Raw genomic sequence first — 21,892 nt, 5'->3', positions numbered from 1 at the left:
ATTCATAAGATGTTGATATTCACTCTTGACGTCTCTTGCTTGACCACGTCCAGCTTACCTTGATTCATGGACCTAACATTCCAGGTTTGTATGCAGTATTGTTCTTTACAGCTTTGGCTTCTAGGTTTAGATTCACCACCAGACACATCCACAACTGAGCATCTTTTGCACTTGGGCTCAGCCTCTTCATTTTTTCCCGAGCTATTTCCCTGCTCTTCCCCAGTAGCATATTGGACACCACTTGACCTGGGAGGCTCATATTCTGACATCATATCTTTTTTATCTTTTCATACTGTTCATGGGGTTTTTTGAGGCAAGAATACTGGAGCAGTTTGCCATTCCCTTCTCTAGTAGACCACGGTTTGTCAACTAGGCTGACTTAGTGCTTACTCCTAGCTTTCAAACCAAACACTAGCAGTGGTGGTATATGGCATCTCTTAACAGGGAGAGGTGGGCTGCCTCTCAACACTTTAAGAGGAGTCTGGGGAACCAGACATGGGGGCATTGACTCATATATCAGGTTCCAGGTTTTTCCAAGCAGATCCTAATGTTAGCTTAACACATGGGTCTCAGTTGACCATTCAGTTATCTTTGAAGCTGTCAACTCTTAATGATTAAGTTTTTGGTTTGATCTTCAGCTTCGTTTCCACTCTGCCACTGTAGGAGATAAACAGTCTCTTTTTCAGGGCTCCTGGCTTTCATATTTAGTTTTCAATTGTTTGTTAAAGTGCAGTACATTTTCATTATCCACCTGTAGGCCACTAGCATGCTAGTGATAACTAATCAATTCTGTTGCCTCTGTATACATTATTCCTCTGTACTTTTGAACATCTGAATCATTGCATTGGCTTTAGTGTTGTGTATGGAAGCATTCTCCCAAGTTAGGTGAGGTGAAGTCGCTCAGTCGTGTCCGACTCTTTGCGACCCCATGGACTGTAACCTTCTAGACTTCTCCATCCGTGGGATTCTCTAGGCAAGAATACTGGAGCGGATTGCCATTTCCTTCTCCAGCGGATCTTCCCGACCCAGGGATCGAACCCAGGTCTCCCGCATTGGAGGCAGACGCTTTAACCTCTGAGCCACCAGGGAAGCCCTCTCCCAAGTTAACCCCTGGTGAAATGTTTTAATGATTGGGGTACTAAGTTGTATCAGGACTATTGATGCCTCACATACTACCCAGTTTAGGGTCCTTATTGTAAGGTTTACAGTGAGTGATCCATTCTCCAAACCTGGAAGGATCTGAACCAAAATACTGTACATTTTTACCTGATACTCAAAACAAGGAGCCTGAAATATTATAGCAGATCTTTATTATTTCCAGAGTTCGTTTTGAGTAAAATGGAGAAATTCTGATGTTTATTTTCTTTGTGTAAAACTATTTAAAATTTAGAATCTCCTCTCCTTTCAGCATATATACTGACAAGCCAGCAAACTAATCAACTAACCAACCAACAAACAGACAAAGCAGTTATAAAGAAAAAGGAATTAGGAAGAAAATAGATGGTGAAGGAAAATAGATGATTAATATTAGAGACAGAATTGGGGAAGTAAAATTCATTGTTACTTATTGCAAAGATAAAAAGTGAAATATTTCATTTTTTGATAGCCTGGTGGGTGTGGCAAGAAGGGGGAAATAGAAAGAAGCCCAAAATTATTTTTTTCTTCCCCAAATGTTAGTCAAGTATGACACCTAGAGGCCACACAAACAGAATTCTTTTGGGTAACTTTTTTTTTTATAAGGCAAGATGTGTTTATGTAGAGAATTTCTTTAAAGTTATTTCAAAATGGATATTCTTAGATAGTTTGCCATGTAGTCCTGAATAACAGATATATTCCTTCATTTACTCATTATTTTTCTTCATAAAAACTGATGATATTAAAAGTTATTTCCCTCTCTGTCAAGTAAATGAATTTTTGATTGATTTTAAGTGCTGATCCTAATCACTGAAAGTCATTGTCTGTATGTCTTTTGGGTCATCAGGTATGGCTATATACTTATTTATGTTCTACTGAAAGAGAAAACACATGTATACATCTGTGCACACTCACCCTCTCTGGAATTTGGAAATGAGAGCAAAAATAATAAAGACAGATACAAGAGTAACAAATGAGAAGTGATGGGGTCAGAACTGTCTTCTTTCTAAAAATTAAAAACACCATAAATTCTTTGCATATTTTCATCCATTGCTTTGAATACTTTTATTGCCTGCCTGGCTCATTAATACTTGAATAGTTCTTCGTGAAAATGAGGAGTGATTGACTTCAAGGCAGGCTGTGCAGATGGTCAGTTTGATCTGCATCTTTGAGACTTCTCATGACTAAATTTTGACATCATGTCATTAAAACATTTGTGTGTTATTTATGTCATTTGCTAGAAAACAAAGATTCCCATGTCTTGCTATCTCTTGCTGTTTATCAGTTTTATTGATAGGATTTATCTAACTGGATACTAGAGCTTTCACAAAGGAACATGTATCTGAATATATATATCCTTTATCTGTCCTCAGAGACCCATACATTTTTGTCTTCAAGTGCAATAATGACATTGTTATAGAACACATATGTGACAGTGGTGGAGACAAATGTTTCTATGACTTAGTTTCTGTAACCTTGTCCAGAGGTATCTACTAATTGTGCATGTGCGTGTATCTGAAGTAATTTTTTAAACCCTTTAAAATTTAAAAAAAATTTTAATTGAAATATAGTTGATTTACAAACATTTCTGGTGTCCAGAAAAGTGATTCAATCATACACATGCATATATATCTATTCTTTTTCAAATTCTTTTCCGGTACAGGTTATTACATAATAGTGACTATAGTCCCTTGTGCTTTACAACTGGCCCTTGTTATTTATCTATTTCATAGATAGTAGGGCTTCCCTGCTGGCTCGGACGGTAAAGAATCCGCCTGTGATGTGGGAGACTTGGGTTCAATCCCTGGATTGGAAAGATCCCTTGGATCAGGGCATGGCAACCATTCCAGTATTCTTGTCTGGAGACTCCCCATCGGCAGAGGAGCTTGGCAGGTTATAGTCCATGGGGTCATAAAGATTCAGACACGACTGAGCAACTAAGTACAGTGTATATCTGTTAATCCCAAATTCCTAATTTATCCCCCCTTTCCTCTTTGATAACCATAAGTTTGTTTTCTATCTATGATTCTATTTGTTTTATAAATAACTTCATTTGTGTAATTTCTGTGGATTCCATATATAAATGGTATCATGTGATGCTTGTCTTTGTCTGACTTACTTAGTATGATAATCTCTAGGTCCATCCATGTTGCTGTAAATGGTATTATTTCATTCATTTTTGTGGCTGAATAATATTATTTGAAGTAATCTTTAAGCTTTGTGTAAACTGAAATTAAAAGAAGGAAACCAATTGTTGGCTGGTTTCAAACATTACAGCAGAATATGAGCCCTAGTCATGTATTTTAAGTGGCAGCAAATTTGGAATTGGCACCAATCCCTTGTTCTTCTGTATAATGCTTGAAATTGTAGCCATGATGTTTTAACTCTCGACCAGTTGAGGAATTATTATACAACTATAGATAAATATAAAAAGCCTTAAATTTTCTTTTGACATTAAGCTATTAAGTATAGCATCTGATGGCTTTTCAAAGGGTTAGGTCATTAGCCTGTACATCAAATTGTCCTAGCTTGAATCCTTAGATTCTCTGTCTTCTGTTATTTAATGACTTTCTACTTGGTGGATTGGTTTGGGAATTCCCAAGATTGCTTAGAATGGGCTGATTCACTGAGTACTTTGTTTTAAAGGCTGTTTGTGCCAGAAGTAGAGGAGTTTAGGGTTTATCACCCCAACATCTGAGAAATGAAAACAGGATAGGAAAACACTGCCTTTGTAGAATGGTATTACAGGGTGTTCTCTAAGAAGACAGACCCAAGGAAGCTATAGCAAATCCTATTCTCTTCTTTGGTCTAACTGTTGAAACAAGTGCTCTTCCAGGCAGCCACACACAAGTTGGAATCAGGCTTTTTAGTATCCTTTATCAATCTCTAATCTCTTGATGGTTGCCTACTATTTTTCACCAGTGAAGAAATAGTAATCCACACTAGCTTATCTCTCCTAATCACAGACTCACAGAGCGAAGGCTCTCTGAGCTTTTAATTCCCTCTTAGAGGCCTAACAGAGTGGAAAGTAAACAAAGACCAAATTTGCAACCTTCAACATTGCTAATTTCCTCTGATGTCAGAATGCTTAAATAGGCAGGACCTAGAAATTATTTGATCAAACCTGCTTTTAATCTAATGCATGCAGCAGGGCTGTGTCTGGAATGATCTGCAAAATGACAGGCGTCCCAAGAGAGCTTTATGGAAGGTTTCCTCTTTCAGGAACAGTAGCTTCCTCATTTTAAACTCTGCTTGGCTATGCTGATGGAGTAAATTCATAAAGAGTAGTTTTCCTGCTCTTTAGATTTTGTTTTATTTGGCCAAATATTGCTGACTGGATGTTAATAGTTTTCTTTGGCTTTCTTTTTAGCCTGGTTTTTAATTGGCTAAATGCCTTGATATTATTTTAGCTTTACTAGGAAATGAATTAGTAGAGGTTATTATTGTGGAGAAGAGAGAAAGGGCAAAGCATTATCAGACTTCGCACACATTTCTTTATTACTACTGGTTTAAGAAAGAGAAAACAAAGAACAAAAGGTCCAAACCCATTAAGTTATATAAAGACACTTTTCCTACAGTAGTGTTATGAGAAATCAGTGTCAAATATTTTTAAGCAAAGAATTTACTAATTTGGAGATACACAAATAAGGAAAACTCAATTTGTCCTTTAATTTTACTCAGAACTGTGTGAATCCTTAAAAGTAACATAATTTTGACAGAGAATAAAGGGATAACACTTTTATATTTATTGTTATATAAATATCTACTATTTTATAAAATATAATTTTATATGTGAAATATAATTTTACAATTAGTTTTTGTAAAATGTTATCCATATAATTAGGTATCACTGTGGATACTTATTAATACTAATTCAGTTTTAAAGGCTGTTAGAAGACAATGTACTTTGATTTCTAACAGATCAGTACTGCTCATATTTTTACTGAGGATAGAATTAAGTTAAAAAAGAAAGATTTTTAAAAGTTTAAGGGCCTTTCAACAGCAAGTAAATATTTCTGCCTTTTTCCTATGTTTTTCACTTCTGATGGTAAATACTGCTCCTCACATAAAGTAATTCAGAAGCACTGATGCTTTGTGTAAATAAATATATAATAAGAACATGCCACTGGATCTAGCATTTGACTCCTTGGGTGACGATGAATTTCAATGCCTGTTATTTGTCATGCCGAAGCCTGTCGGGTGATGATTCTTTTTATTGGTGTATCCCTCCAAACATATTTCATCACGCCATGTGCGCTGGAGTTCCTTGGGTGTGTTGGATCCGGGTGTCCCCTCTCCGGCGCACTCGCCTCCTTTCTCGCCCTGGCGCTCTAGCCGCCCCCTGCCTCCAGCGCCCCCGGTGCCAGGTCGGCTCACGCCCCCTCCTCTCTCTCCAGCTGGCTGAGGCGGGGGCGCGCTGCCTCCCGGACTGCAGGACCTGCTCAGTCAGCTGGGGCCCCCTGCGGACGGCTGCCTCCCTCGCCGCCAGGACCTGCCACTCTGCGCGCAATGGCAGCGGCAGCAGCATCCCCGCCAGCGGCAGCGGCGGCGGCGGCGGCAGCCACGGCCACCGCAGACGCTATTGTTCCCCGGTGTTAAACGCGCTTTCCCTCCTTTTCATCTGCCACGAAAACGAACAATAGCGGGAAAGAGCTTTGCGTTGTGTACTTGGGAAGACATTCCGAGGGCGAAGGAAAATTCCCTGCCCGCCGCGTCCCCTTCAGGGATCTGGACCCTGGAGCGGCTGCGGGCGGCATGGGGCTGCCAGCGGGGCGCTCGGCGTCCCGGAGCCGGGGCACTGCGGGCCGGCGCCCGGCCGTCCTGCCGCTCCTGCTGCTGCTGCTGTGCCCGGGCGCCTACGGGGCTGCGGCGCCTGGCGAGGCGGAGGCACCCATCCTCTATCTGTGGAAGACTGGTAAGTGGAATGGAGTCCCCCAGTGCTTCCCATCTTCACATCTGGGTCCACATCACGAAACTGCTGGGCTTCAGGAGGGACCCCTGTGCTTCTTGATGACCTGGGTGTGCTGGGATCCTAAGGTAAAAAGTATGATTCCTAGGAGGCAAATTAGGTCGTGTCCGAGGCTGTTAGGAAAGGAGAACCTAATAACTAAAAGGCATTAGTGAGTCACTGGAATGATATTTCCCTCACAGCTTCATAGTTAATGAGGGCAACCAACGCTGCACTTTCATAATTAAGTGCATTATTTTTAACCTCTGTGTTCTCATTCTGTTCGGACTTTCTTAAATGTATTTCTGGCAAAGAGCAAGCAAACATTTAGCCCCGGTTTTTATTCTGTGTTAAGGCAAACAGTTCACTCCATGCCATGATGTATACAGATACAGACTTAAATTTGTTAAGTGTAGCTTATGTGGGACACGTGGAAACAAGCCAAGTGAGGGCATGTCTAACAGTTAAAGGCAAATGGGGCGCCAATGAGCTGGCTGAGACCTTGTAAAGCTCAATTCTTAATGAGTGAATTCCGGGGCTCTTAAAGTGTGTTATTGTTAGGATGTTTAGGTTTAAACTTTTCCTGTCCTGAAAAAAAATTTTTTGCTTTGTTTTCAACCAGCCAACAAAAGCAAGCAACTAATTGCTCCTTGGAATCTCCCAGCAAAGTGCTGACTAGAGGTCCTGGTGGGGCAGTGACAGGCAGGAAAACAATACCAAATGAGGAATTACCACTCCTCTCCTGGGGCTCCTCTCTCCTCTAAAGGACGCTGAGAATTCTTCAGCTGACCTGAAACTTCTTGTTTATAGGAAGAAAGTGGGAAGCTTTATGCTTAGTGCTTCTGGCTAGGGATGAATTAAGAGTTTCTTGGCAGTGCCTAAACATTAAGAGAAGGATGCACTAGATATGAGGAGGGAAGGTATATTATTGGTCATGGGATCACAAATGAGTTGCGGAGAGTGTCTCTGACCTGACTTCAGCTGTTTTTAGAGCTCTAAGGCAGAGACAAATTAGTCTGTGCTACAATAACATTGATATCCTGATTTTTTATAAAAAAAATTGTTGCATCTGTGTAGCAACTTAGTGAAGAGATTGAATAGAAACTTATCTGAAGCCAAAGTACATAATTTGCCTCAGAATGTTGCATGAAATAACACACATGTACATGTTTAGAAAAGCTTTTTGGATATTAGTGTGAGTCATTCTTGTTACCACTTGAAGTTTAAAGACCAACAGATTAGTTGATAAAGATGAAATCAAATTAATTTTTTTCAGTTTAAAGAGTTGAAGATCTCTGATTTAGCTGAAGCCAGGGTTCAAATTTATACTTTTAAAGTACCAAGAGCCGAGCAGTAATTCAGATCAAAGATGAGTCTAAGAAGCATTCACTGTACAGAATCTGAGGTGCCAATATGTGTCAATATCAATGTCATGATGGAAATATAAGCTAATAAACTAGTGGAAAGCTCAGAAGAGCAAGGATATGGAGACCTTGATTCCAGTGTCTGTTCCAGCTCTTACTCCCTTCAGGAACGTTGGAATGTCACTTAACTTTTGATCTCCAGTTTACCCATCTGCCTGTAAATATGACCTTCTCCTGACTATTCCTCGTATTATGAAGATGAAATGAGTGAGTGATGAGAATGTGATCTTTAAACTTTAGAGTTATATGCATGGGAAAATATAAGCTAGTATAATGAGGATAATGTAATCTCTTTTATGGTGAGCCTTGGTTTGGTGAAAAATAAAATGGTGAATTAAACAGGAGAGCAAGATAAGAACCTTTTAATTTTTTTCTGGAGGGAAAGTAGACTTTACTATATCTATGAAGGAACTGAGAGTAGTTATCAGAGGAAATAGGGAATATTTTAAAAAGAGGGATACACTGTAAATGAAAATATAGAGATGATAGAATCATAAGTGTTCCTCATTTGATGGCAGTAAGGAGACAGGCAGGGATTTGGGAGAGAAAATGAGGTGAGATAGTCTTAAGATTCTGGTGGGATAAGCTTGATCTTGGTAGAACAGATTATTTAGAGTCACGTTATTGGTGAGATCATTGAATTAAAGTGATTTAGTGAAAAGTACAGTGGATGAAGAGCTGAGAGAGGAAGTCAACACTGTGTTTGTCACTATCAAGTTTTAGAATGTTGGCAAGGTCATTCAATGACCTTAGTTCTTGGTTTCCTGTTTTGTGATATTTACTGATTAGGAAAGATGATATTGAAAGGCTTTTTCAACCCTAAAGTATGTGCACATGCTGCTGCTGCTGCAGCTGCCAAGTCGCTTCAGTCGTGTCCGACTCTGTGTAACCTCAGAGACGGCAGCCATACATACACCATAAACACAGCTATATGCATATATGCACACATATATTAACATGTATATATACATATAGGGTATATATATACATAATGTGTAAGGTTTAGGATACATAGTATATATTATATGAAAGTTTAATCTATAAGGCATTCTTAATTTTTTTTAAGTCAGTTCACAACAAAGAGTGGTTGAGGACTCACTGTGTGACTTACATGAAGTCATTGTGGTGGAAGATTAAGATCCTGTTTTCCCTGCCCTCAACAAAGTCCAGTTGAATAATATACAACAGCTGCAACAGGGTATACCATACTCATGAACGGAACACTATGAGAGCAAAGAAGTTGTGTAGCTGATAGAAGGAAACAACAAAAATGTAAGGCATGAGATACAATATTCATAGGTCTTATAAGTATGGGAGCTCAAGTCTGGAATATTTGGTGGGAATGAATGGATTTAGTGCAAAATGAGAAGAGTTGGGCCAGATTGTAACAAAACTTTCAACCTATGATAAAGATGTTAGAATCTAACCTATAAGCTGGTGGAATCCATTCTAACTTAGAGCAGAGTAGCTGTTCCCGGTAAATTTTAAGTTCTTGCCTCATGGCCATAGAATTTAATGAGATACAATTGATAGGTAAGAAGTGGATTTATTTAGAGAAAAACACACTCCACAGACCAGAGTGTGGGCCATCTCAGAAGGCAAGAGGCCTTAAAATATCACTTGGTTAGTTTTTATGGATTGGGTAATTGTATAGGCTAATGGGTGGGAGGGGGTTTCCCTGGTGACTTCAGCAATAAAGAATCATCCTGCCAGTACAGGAGACTCTGGTTTAGCGCCTGGGTTGGGAATATCCTCTGGAAAAGGAAATGGCAACCCACTCCAGTATTCTTGCCTGGGAAATCCCATGGATACAGGATGCCTGGTGGGCTATTGTCTATGGGGTCGAAAAAAAGGACATGACTTAACTACAACAACATCAATTAGAGAGAAACTGTTGAAAGAGCCTGACAAAGTGTGGTCAGAACAGGTCCAGAGAAAATGCCAGTAGGTGCTAAATGAAGAAGATATCTTTGGAAGGGGATGGGGACACAAAGTATAAGACATTTCTGAGAGTCTGAAAAGGGATTATGAAATATTTCAGAAAAGATTAGTGGAAGGAGGAACTAATAAGATAATTCTTTTGGGAAAATACATTTTAAGTAGAATAGTAGAGATAGAATCTTGGTTGAATAATAAACCAGATAGTGGGAAAGTTATATTGATATAGTGAGTAACCAACTGGTATTTAAGTCTCTCTACAACATTGTTGCTTTTCAACTGAGAAAAAACCCAAAATATAAGATATTAAATTATAAAAGTAAATGTTTTAACAGTTTTATGTACAGTTAAAAGGTAACTTTTAATACTTGAAAAACATATTTCATACATGCAGAGTTAGAGAACTTACATTATTCAGTTCGGCTCAGTTCAGTCACTCAGTTGTGTCTGACAATTTGCGACCCCATGAATCGCAGCACACCAGGCCTCCCTGTCCATCACCAACTCCTGAAGTTCATTCAGACTCACGTTCATCGAGTCAGTGATGCCATCCAGCCATCTCATCCTCTGTCGTCCCCTTCCCCTCCTGTCCCCAATCCCTCCCAGCATCAGAGTCTTTTCCAATGAGTCAACTCTTCGCATGAGGTGGCCAAAGTACTGGAGTTTCAGCTTTAGCATCATTCCTTCCAAAGAAATCCCAGGGCTGATCTCCTTCAGAATGGACTGGTTGGATCTCCTTGCAGTCCAACGGACTCTCAAGAGTCTTCTCCAACACCACAGTTCAAAAGCATCAGTTCTTCGGTGCTCAGCTCTCTTCACAGTGCAACTCTCACATCCATACATGACCACAGGAAAAACCATAGCCTTGACTAGACGGACCTTAGTTGGCAAAGTAATGTCTCTGCTTTTGAATATGCTATCTAGGTTGGTCATAACTTTTCTTCCAAGGAGTAAGCATCTTGGAAGGTGAATAATTTACTGTTATTGATAAGTATTAGACAGTTTTTCTTTTTAATATTCCTGAGTATGGAATTGTTTCAGTAATAATTATGGCTAATTATATTTCCCTAGCAGTTCCAAATGAAGTGCATTAAACAAAGTACGATTGACTTAGCATGAGTCAGACAAAAAATGGTAAATACATCCAACTTTAATCAATTTAGGCTGCAGATATATATTTTAAAAAAAGTTTTAATGAAATAATTGAATTTATTTTTATAATAATGAAATTACATTAAAATCCAAGAAATAGATACACACTTCAGTTCAGCTGTTCAGTCATGTCTGACTCTTTGTGACCCCATGGACTGCAGCATGCCAGGCTTCCCTGTCCATTACCAACTCCCAGAGATTATTCAAACTCATGTCCATTGAGTCAATGATGCCACCCAGCCATCTCATCCTCGGTCGTCTGCTGCCTTCGATCTTTCCCAGCATCAGGGTCTTTTACAGTGAGTCACTTCTTTGCATCAGGTGGCCAAAGTATTGCAGCTTCAGCTACACCCTAGCTACCCAGCTTCAGATACACACTAGCCATTTTTCAGAATCAGGTGATAAAGATGTATACATAACTAGTTCTGAGTTTTTCTTCAAGGAAATTCTCACATTAAGCACTTTTGACCTGGGTTCATCCAATGCAAGACAGTGCTATTAATGACTGTCACTATGTGCTTTACACAGTTAATTGCACATGAAAAAACTGTTTCATCAGTTTAAAATTAAAAAAGGTATTATCTTTTTTTCTTTCTGTGCTAATGTAAAATATTCTGCAATGTATATGAAAAAATAGCCATCTTAGTCTTAGAAAGAAAGAAAGTGAAGTCACTCAGTCATGTCCAACTCTTTGTGACCCCATGGACTGTAGCCCACCAGGCTCCTCCATGCATGGAATTTTCTAGGCAAGAGTACTGGAGTGGGTTGCCATTTCCTTCTCCAGGGGATCTTCCCAACCCAGGGACTGAACCTGGGTCTCCTGCATTATGGGCAGACGCTTTACTGTCTGAGCCACCAGGGAATAACATAGGCGAGAGGAATGTTATTCCAGGTAGTGGGAACATAAGGTTGATATTATCTTTTAAAAAAAAGTTTTGCATTTCAGTTGTGATTATAATTTGTCTTAATTTGGAATGTGACACAGTTTGCTTATTAAATGAAGAATAGAGAAGGAGCAGAGGGAGGAATGGACACAGGGTCCAGGGATGGACAGGATGGACAGATGATCAACACCAAAATATACAAGCAACTTCTGCAGCTCAACTCCAGAAAAATAAACGACCCAATCAAAAAAATGGGCCAAAGAACTAAATAGACATTTCTCCAAAGAAGACATACGGATGGCTAACAAACACATGAAAAGATGCTCAACATCACTCATTATTAGAGAAATGCAAATCAAAACCACAATGAGGTACCACTTCACACCAGTCAGAATGGCTGCGATCCAAAAATCTGCAAGCAATAAATGCTGGAGAGGGTGTGGAGAAAAGGGAACCCTCCTACACTGTTGGTGGGAATGCAAACTAGTACAGCCACTATGGAGAACAGTGTGGAGATTCCTTAAAAAATTGCAAATAGAACTACCTTATGACCCAGCAATCCCACTTCTGGGCATACACACCGAGGAAACCAGAATTGAAAGAGACACATGTACCCCAATGTTCATCGCAGCACTGTTTATAATAGCCAGGACATGGAAACAACCTAGATGTCCATCAGCAGATGAATGGATAAGAAAGCTTTGGTACATATACACAATGGAGTATTACTCAGCAGTTAAAAAGAATTCATTTGAATCAGTTCTGATGAGATGGATGAAACTGGAGCCGATTATACAGAGTGAAGTAAGCCAGAAAGAAAAACACCAATACAGTATACTAACACATATATATGGAATTTAGGAAGATGGCAATGACGACCCTGTATGCAAGACAGGGAAAGAGACACAGATGTGTATAACGGACTTTTGGACTCAGAGGGAGAGGGAGAGGGTGGGATGATTTGGGAGAATGACATTCTAACATGTATACTATCATGTGAATTGAATCGCCAGTCTATGTTTGACGCAGGATGCAGCATGCTTGGGGCTGGTGCATGGGGATGACCCAGAAAGATGTTATGGGGAGGGAGGTGGGAGGGGGGTTCATGTTTGGGAATGCATGTAAGAATTAAAGATTTTAAAATTTAAAAAAAAAATAAAAAAAAATAAAAGTAAAAAAAAAAAAACAAAAAACAACAACAACAAAAAAATTTGGAATAACATAGATCAACATGTTTTTTTCATGGGACCTATGGAATTATTTCATCACCCTGAATATTTTTTATCATCCCCAGTATGGATAAACACCTTGTATTCTGTAGGGGTTTTCTGAGGATTAAGTATAATAACAACTGTATATACTTGTAGAATACTTCATACATATTGAGACTTCAATAAATGTTAAGGTATATTATTGCTATTATTCTATTATAAAATAGAATGGTTACTTAATTTTATGACCTGTAGTAAGTCTAATAAAGTGCCATAGCTTTCTGTAAAGGATCTGTTTTTTGTAAATGCACTAGAAATTGCACATTGATACAATTATAGTGCTAGATATTCCAGCAAATTATAAGAGAAGCATCATTGTGGAATGGAAAGATCATGGATTTTGAAATCCGACAAATCATTTTAAATCTTGCCTCTTCCTTATTGTTGAAATTACTTAAACCCTGACTTTTTTTCTTACCTTGGACTGGTGACAGGGGTTCTGAAATTAGAGGGCATTTGTAGAGTTTTAAAAGGTAGTAACTAGTGTTTAGCACAGTACCTAAAATATAGTGACTATACTTAAAAAAAGGTTAGTTCTTTTCCCATTCTTTACCTTTTGCTCTCCTAAAAATGTCATAACTTGAAGGAGTTTTACTGATCCAACACATTTATCCGTTTTCTCCAACTAAGAAACACCAGGGCAAACAAACCAAATCTAGAAAGAAATGTTTTATTGTAGACTTGTCTTTTTTTGTTATTTAATTATTTTGGCTTTTACATGTAGACAGCATGGACCAAAGACCATCAAAATATTCTGAGCTGCAAATTCAGGGTGAATTATATAAATATAATTTCTATACTTTATTTTGTATAGTGTCTTAAGATTTCTACGGAATCTGAACTTTCACATTCTTGCAGTTATCATTGTCACCAGTGCTTTGCCAGTGCTTGTGGTGTATGATTTGTTTAACATCCTAGGTGATTATTTAAATTAAAAAAAAATCTACAGTTTGTATCCTATTTTCCTGCTCGTCTTTCTTAGCATACATAGCACACTTAGTGTTCCAATTTTATTACGAGCTTATTGATTATCTGGTCCAAAAATCATATGCTCAGGATGTGTGAAGGTTTAGTAGCTCAATGGACTGTGGTAACACTGATCACTCCTAAAAACACACGCTAGTAAAGTAATGCTCAAAATTCTCCAAGCCAGGCTTCAGCAATACGTGAACCGTGAACTTCCTGAAGTTCAAGCTGGTTTTAGAAAAGGCAGAGGAACCAGAGATTAAATTGCCAATATCTGCTGGATCATCGAAAAAGCAAGAGAGTTCCAGAAAAACATCTATTTCTGCTTTATTGACTATGACAAAGCCTTTGACTGTGTGGATCACAATAAACTGTGGAAAATTCTTAAAGAGATGGGAATACCAGACCACCTAACCTGCCTCTTGAGAAGTCTGTATGCAGGTCAGGAAGCAACAGTTAGAACTGGACATGGAACAACAGACTGGTTTCAAATAGGAAAAGGAGTACGTCAAGGCTGTATATTGTCACCCTGCTTATTTAACTTATAGGCAGAGTATGTTATGAGAAACGCTGGACTGGAAGAAACACAAGCTGAAATCAAGATTGGAGAAATATCAATCACTCAGATATGCAGATGACACCACTCTTATGGCAGAAAGTGAAGAGGAACCAAAAAGCCTCTTGGTGAAAGTAAAAGAGGAGAATGAAAAAGTTGGCTTAAAGCTCAACATTCAGAAAACTAAGATCATGGCATGTCGTCCCATCACTCCATGGGAAATAGATGGAGAAACAGTGGAAACAGTGTCAGACTTTATTTTTTTGGGCTCCAAAATCACTGTAGATGGTGATTGCAGCCATGAAATTAAAAGACACTTACTCCTTGGAAGAAAACTTATGACCAACCTAGATAGCATATTCAAAAGCAGAGACATTACTTTGCCAACTAAGGTCCATCTAGTCAAGGCTATGGTTTTTCCTGTGGTCATGTATGGATGTGAGAGTTGGACTGTGAAGAAGGCTGAGCGCCGAAGAACTGATGCTTTTGAACTGTGGTGTTGGAGAAGACTCTTGAGAGTCCCTTGGACTGCAAGGAGATCCAACCAGTCCATTCTGAAGGAGATCAGCCGTGGGATTTCTTTGGAAGGAATGATGCTAAAGCTGAAACTCCAGGACTTTGGCCACCTCATGTGAAGAGTTGACTCATTGGAAAAGACTCTGATGCTGGGAGGGATTGGGGGCAGGAGGAGAAGGGGACAATGGAGGATGAGATGTCTGGATGACATCACTGACTTGATGGACGCAAGTCTGAGTGAACTCTGGGAGATGGTGATGTACAGGGAGGCCAGCCGTGCTGCGATTCATGGGGTCCCAAGGAGTCAGACAGGACTGAGCAACTGAACTGAACTGAACCCTGGAGAAGGAAATGGGAACCTACTCCACTATTCTTGCCTGGATAATCCCATGAACTAGAGGAGCCTGGAGGGCTACACTCCATAGGGTCACAAAGAATTGGACACAAGTGAGCAACTGAACATGCATCTGGTTTGTAAAATAATAAAAGACCCAGTGCGAACTGAGGTTAAGAGTTCTGTGGAGCAGCACATACTGAGGTCTTTTTCTGCCTTTTGTTGTTATATAAGAAAAGGTGGGAAGAGACGGATAGGGTGAGGTGCTGGCGTTCTGATTAGGTTATTGGGGAAGTGTGATATGCTTTGAATCCTTTTAGGAGGAAATGAAGCCTCTCAATCTCTGAATTAAGTTTGAATGAGGACACTGGACAGTGGGTCTTTCTGGAATGGGAGAGTGGAAGCCTTCAGGCTTCCTAATATAAAGGCACATTAGCGAGTTCTTTAATAACAGAAGCGCTGGGGAAGTGGCATCCAGGAAAATACATCTTTCCTATCACAAGTATATCATGGGGTGTGAGTTAGAGGTGCCAGTGAGCCATAAGGTAGGGATTTTTTTCTAATTTTCTTCGTTGGAACTTTACACTTGACACTTTAGAATGAATTAAAATGATGAAAAATAAAGGAATTTGCATTTAATTCCCAAATACCTAAGCAATAAGAAAAGTACTTTATTTAAAGGAAGAGATATTCCCTTATAGCTCAGCTGGTAAAAAAAAATCCACCTGCAATGCAGGAGACCCCAGTTCGATTCCTGGGTCAGGAAGATCCCCTGAAGAAGGGATATTCTTGGGCTTCTTTGGTGGCACAGACAATAAAGAATATGCCTGCAATGCAGGAGATTTGGATTCTGTCCCTGGGTTGAGAAGATCCCCTGAAAAGGGGAACAGCTACCTATTCCAGTATTCTTGCCTGGAGAATTCCATGGACAGAGGAGCCTGGCAGGCTACAGTCCATGGAGTCGCAAAGAGTTGGATACGACCAAGCCACTTTCACTTCCCTTTGCTTATAACAATTAAAAATAACTCAGTAAGGAGAGTGGAGAAAACATGAATACTTAAAACAGTGATACCAAAAGTAATGTCTGTTGCTTCTGATATGTGCTTGCACCTAACCAAATGGATATCTTCTCATCTTCTAGAAGAACTGTTGAGCTAATTGGTATTTTGCATAATTTAACATGTGAAATCATCATCTTTGGGAAATCATTTTTATTGGCTCTATATTATTGAATCAGCTGTACTATGAGAAAAGAAATAAGGGCAGATGGAGAAAATCATAAATAAAAACAATATAAAGATAATCATTTTCAAATGGCACATATAATCGAGTAGTGTTCAGATGGGCTCTTGTTCCAGGATCCATCAGAGAGAGAGAGATGGGTCACAAAGCAGGTGTGACATCCGTTAATTCAGGAGAAGCTATGAATGACAGTTAAAAACTTGGAGAGAAGATTAGATGCAAGCGAGGCCAACAAAACAAGGAGAGAAAAAACAGGCAAATCATTTGCATTCTTTTAAAAGCTATTTTTAATAGGCTTTATTTTTGAGCAGTTGAGATTTATAGAAAATTAAGTGGAAGTTCAGAGTTCTTATATACCCGCCTCATCCTCTCTCCAATTCTCCCTATTACTAATATCTTACATTAGTGTGGTACATTTGTTACAATTGATAAGCCAATATTGATGCATTATTATTAATTAAAGTCCAGAGTTTGTATTATAGTTCATTTTATATGAGGATTCACTCTAATTTACTTTGGGTGATTTTAAACAAATGCATAATGACATGTATTCTCTAAAGTAGGTATGGACTATTACAGTGTCATCCAAAGTAGTTTCACTGCCCTAAAATATCCTTTGTGCTTCACATGTTCATCTCTACATCTGTCCGTCTCTCCTCCCAAATTGCTGGTAACCAATGATCTTTTTGCTGTATCCATACATAGGCTTTTTCAAGGCTGTCATGCAATTGGAAGCTTACAGTATGTGGCCCTTTCAGATTTTGTCTCACTCAGTAATGTGATCTAAGTTCCTCCTTTCTTTTCACCATTGGAGAACTCATTTATTTTTTAAATTTCTATTTAATTGAATGATCATTGTTTTCTAATGTGGTGCTGGCTCCTGCCATACAACAGCGTGAATCCTCCATAAGTATACATAGGTCCCCTCTCTCTTGAACCTCCCCCCACCAGCCATCCCCACCTCTAGGTTGTCACCGAACACCAGGTTGAGCTCCCTGTATTTTACAACAGGTTTCGTTAGCAATCTATTTTACAGATGGGAATATACATGTTTCAGTGCTATTCTCTCAATTCATCCCATCCTCTCCTTACCCCTTTGTGTCCCAAGTATGTTCTTTATGCCTGAATCTCTATTCCTGCCCTACAAATTCATTCATCAGTACCATTTTTCTAGATTCCATATATATGTGTTAATATACAATACTTTTTTCAATATTCCATTGTGTGGATATAGCACGGTTTATCCGTTTACCTATTGAATGACATCTTGATTGCTTCCAAGTTTTAGAAATTATGAATAAAGCTGCTTTATCCATCTATATCCATATGCAGATTTTGTGTGGACCTGATTTTTTAGCTCTTTTGGGTAAATACCAGGGAGTGTGATTGCTGGATCATATGTTAAGAGTATGTTTAGTTTTCTAAGGAACTGCCAAACTGTCTTCCAAACGGTATCATTTTGCATTCTTGCCAGCAGTGAATGAAAATCTCTCTTGCTCTGCATCCTAGCCATGTTGTCAATGTTTTGAGTTTTAGCTATTTAAACAGGCATGCAGTTGTACTTTCTTGTTATTTAAATAGGCGTGAAGTTGTCTTTTCTTCTTATTTTCACTTGCCATTCCTTAATGAGAGATATGATGTTGAGCATTATCTTTTCCTCTTGTCATCTGCATGTCTTCTCTGGTAAGGGATCTGCAGTCTTTTCATCACATAAATGAAAATAGTACAAGTCGGTAGAACTCTTATTTAATGGGGTTCAAAGCCTCAATCCAGCCTGTGCTGCACGTACTCCATTCTTCTTGTTGCTCTGATGAGGTGTCTCACAGGGAAACACAATTGTTCATATAAACAGAAAACATATATAGGAATTAAATAAAGAATTAATGGAGATGTGTGTACACTTGGTCGAGTTCTGCCTTGAATGGGAAACTTTGGGAGAGAGTTTAACAGCGACGGACAATACCTTGAAAGAAAAGCAAATGGCCTGATATAGCAGCCTGCAAGCTTGTGAGATTTTTAAGTGTACTGTGAATGTCTTATATCTCTAGCTCACTCTGGTCTGGTTCATAAATTACATACATAGCTACCTATCCACTCGTTCTTGTGTGGAGGAAGCCAGGAGCTGGCAGAAAGTCGAGGTGTAATATCCTTCTGAAGTTCTGGGGAAGAGTGGAGGTCCACTGTCCTGAAGCCATGGGGAAGCTGACCTGAGAACCAAGTTGTCAAAGTTGGTCTGCCAGTCAGATTACTCCCACAGACCTTCCCATGAACACAAAGTGCTGAGCACCACCAGAATGGGAGTAGCAGGGTGATGACTCAGAAGTGGGTAGTTTGTGTGCGCAAGAGTAGAAATATAGCCACCAAATTGCTCTGGTGAGAGAGCCTGATAGAAAATTAGCTTTTCCAAGCAAATGTATCAGGCACAGGTGTGGATTATGTAGTTGGAATAATTTAATCTATGGTATATGGCCAATGCGAGGCTATCTAATTGTGGCACAGTCTGGATAAGAAGTTACCCCTTAGATTATTACAGCAGTAGCAATAGCTGGTGACTGCAGCCGTGAAATTAAAATACACTTACTCCTTGGAAGGAAAATTATGACCAACCTAGACAGCATATTAAAAAGCAGAGACATTACTTTGCCAATAAAGGTCTGTCTCATCAAGGCTATGGTTTTTCCAGTAGTCATGTATGGTTGTGAGATTCAGACTATAAAGAAAGCTGAGTGCCGAAGAATTAATGCTTTTGAACTGTGGTGTTGGAGAAAACTCTTGAGAGTTCCTTGGACTGCAAGGAGATCCAACCAGTCCATCCTGAAGGAGATCAGTCCTGGGTGTTCATCAGAAGGACTGATGCTCTTGCTGAAACTCCAATAGTTTGGCCATTTGATGCAAAGAGCTGACTCATTTGAAAAGACCCTGATTCTGGGAAAGATTGAAGGCAGGAGGAGAAGGGGATGACAAACGATGAGATGGTTGGATGGCATCACTGACTCAATGGACATGAGTTTGAGTAAATTCTGGGTGTTGGTGATGGACAGGGAGGCCTGGTGTGCTGTGGTCCATGGGGTCATGAAGAGTTGGACACAACTGAGTGACTGAACTGAACTGAGCAATAGCTGGGCATTCTGAGTATTGCAGATGGATAGGTTTGCAAGTATGTTCTATAGCATGCCTGCTAAAAAATGGCATCAGAGCACAAATGGTGCCTGTTTGGGTTCCAGTATGCAAAAATTATTTTTAATTTTCTTTACCAAAATCAAAGAGTATGACTGTAAATGTCAGAGGGACCCTTTGTATTCAGTACTTCCCTTTGACAGTGAGCGAGAGTGGTTGCAGAGAATTGAACCTATATCTTTTTTTTTTAATTGGTTGATTTCGTTTCTTTGTATTTACATATTTTTAATCAAGTTAGAGTTGATGTGCAATATTACGAAGTTCAGGGATACAGCATAGTGATTCACAGTTTTTAAAATTATACTCCATTTATAGTTATGAAATATTGCTATATTCCATGTGCTGCACGATATGTCCTTGAACCTTATTTATTTCATATATACTAGTTTGTTACCTATCAATCCATTACTCCAATCTTGTTCTTCCCCCACTTTGTCTCCCCACTGGTAATCACTAGTTTGTTCTCTATATTGGTGAGTTTAGTTTCTTTCTTTGGGTCATATTCACAAGCTTGTTTTATTTTTTAGGTTCCACATACAAGTGATATCATGCAGTGTTTGTCTTTCTCTGACTTGCTTCACGAAACATAATACTCTCCAAGTCCATCCATGTTGTTGTAAATGACCAGATTTCCTTCATTTTATGGCTGAGTAGTATTCCATTGTGTATCTATATATATATTTCATCTTGAAATAAACACTGATTGCTCAGCAGCTAAATAAATATATGTGTGTGTGTTTGCATGTGTATGTAATAAATAGAAAGATATGTTCCTGAGCAGACTTTTGAGCTGGATAGACGTGAATCTTGACCTAATTTTGTTTTTTATTAAGAATGTGATCTCTGATCTCTCTGTCTCTTGTTCCTCAGACATACCATATGTATGAGGTTGGTATCTACCCCTCCAGGTTATTTTAAGGGTAACTTGAGAGAAACCTGTAGTGCACTTAGGTGATGCCTGGCACACATCACTGCTCATACACGTTCTGTCTTACTTGGCATGATCCTGCTGTGAGCTATGAATGCCTCCTGTCTGGGGTGGAGTTTGCTTCCTGGATCTCTCTGCATTCTTTCCTTCATTTTGATTCTTCTTTCTTCTTGCATCTGCATTTCATGATTCTCTGCAACCGATGTTGCTCCCCTTTCTCCCTGCTGTCGGAGCCACCCATGTAGTTGGAAAAGCCTCTGTTTTGCTCTTTGCAGAGTTTTCAAAGTAGTTTTAAAACAGAGTCATTCTACCTTAGTGTTTTATTTTTACTGTGATGGTGCATATCTTTGCCATGCAAAGAGTGCTGGAGGTGTGACTCTTTAACTGGGGTGGTGTGTTCCAAAATTCCTTTGTGTGAAAACACCTAAGAATATTCTTGGCAAGACTTTCCTGGTCTGTGATGCTGTGAGTGAAAGGGTGTAGGAAATGCACAGTCAACGCTGAGGCTTCCTTTCTCAAGGTTCTCTTTCCTCTCCTATAGTACATTGCCTCTTTCATTCCCTCCTTTCGTCCCTCCCTCTGTATGTAAATGGAAGTGTCGTGTATATGCTCTGTGTATGTATGTGCACATCTTGTGTATATATAAATATCCTACTTAAACACCTCAGTATATGTGGTTCAAAATCTTCTTAAGGAAATTAAATGGTTTCTCAGTTTGGAGAAGAGATGGTTATTCTACAGTTTTATGCCAATTACAGCCTGTTTAGCTGTATACTCCCTAAATTTTTATAGCATTTATAAAATTATGATAGAATTACAATAAAAATTTAATGTACCATTACAAGCATACATATGCATGCACACACATACCTAGATACATAAATGCATGTAACATAACATACACATCCTAATAGCACAATCATTTATGGTTAAATGCACAGAACTTCAACTGTTATCTGGTATCACGGAAATTATTATACCTCCTCACATGTGTTTTATATCTAGTATTTATAGAGGTGAGTTTTAAAAATGTATGCAAAGACTACTTTTCACTAAAATATTAATTACAAAATTTATATTAAAACTTTATTTTAGAAAATTTTGCCAATTTAATATTCGTCAGGAGCCAACTCATGTATAAGATCTCATTACATGAGTCCTTGCATTACTTCCCACTAACTTGTAGCTTTTATTTTAAGATTCGTTTTATGTCTCATCATCTTCCTGTGTTTGCCTCTCTGGTGCCTGAGCAGGCTTCAAACTGCAATCCCTGTGCAGATTTCCAAGAAGTACTTTTCTTCTAATAGCACTGCTGGTCAGAATGTCCAGTCACATTGTTTATATGAAGTATTTCTTATAGATAGTTTACACTGATTGGGCTATCATTAAGGCCGTACACGTCACAACCTCAGGTGGAATGAT

The 21,892-nt window shown here is 39.0% G+C and overlaps 1 protein-coding gene across 1 annotated transcript in view; it reads left to right on the top strand.

Annotated features, from left to right (window-relative positions):
• Positions 1-5,436: 5,436 nt before the first annotated feature.
• Positions 5,437-21,892, top strand: part of THSD7A (thrombospondin type 1 domain containing 7A) — a 484,905-nt gene continuing 468,449 nt past the window's right edge. The window contains exon 1 of the mRNA XM_015095205.4: positions 5,437-6,049. Within this exon, the coding sequence (XP_014950691.3) occupies positions 5,890-6,049 (160 nt within the window). The 5' untranslated portion in view covers positions 5,437-5,889. The remainder of the gene's footprint in view (positions 6,050-21,892) is intronic.

The sequence above is a fragment of the Ovis aries genome, chromosome 4 (genome assembly GCF_016772045.2).
Source record: "Ovis aries strain OAR_USU_Benz2616 breed Rambouillet chromosome 4, ARS-UI_Ramb_v3.0, whole genome shotgun sequence".
NCBI lineage: Eukaryota > Metazoa > Chordata > Mammalia > Artiodactyla > Bovidae > Ovis > Ovis aries.
This window is presented reverse-complemented; position numbering and strand designations above follow the sequence as displayed.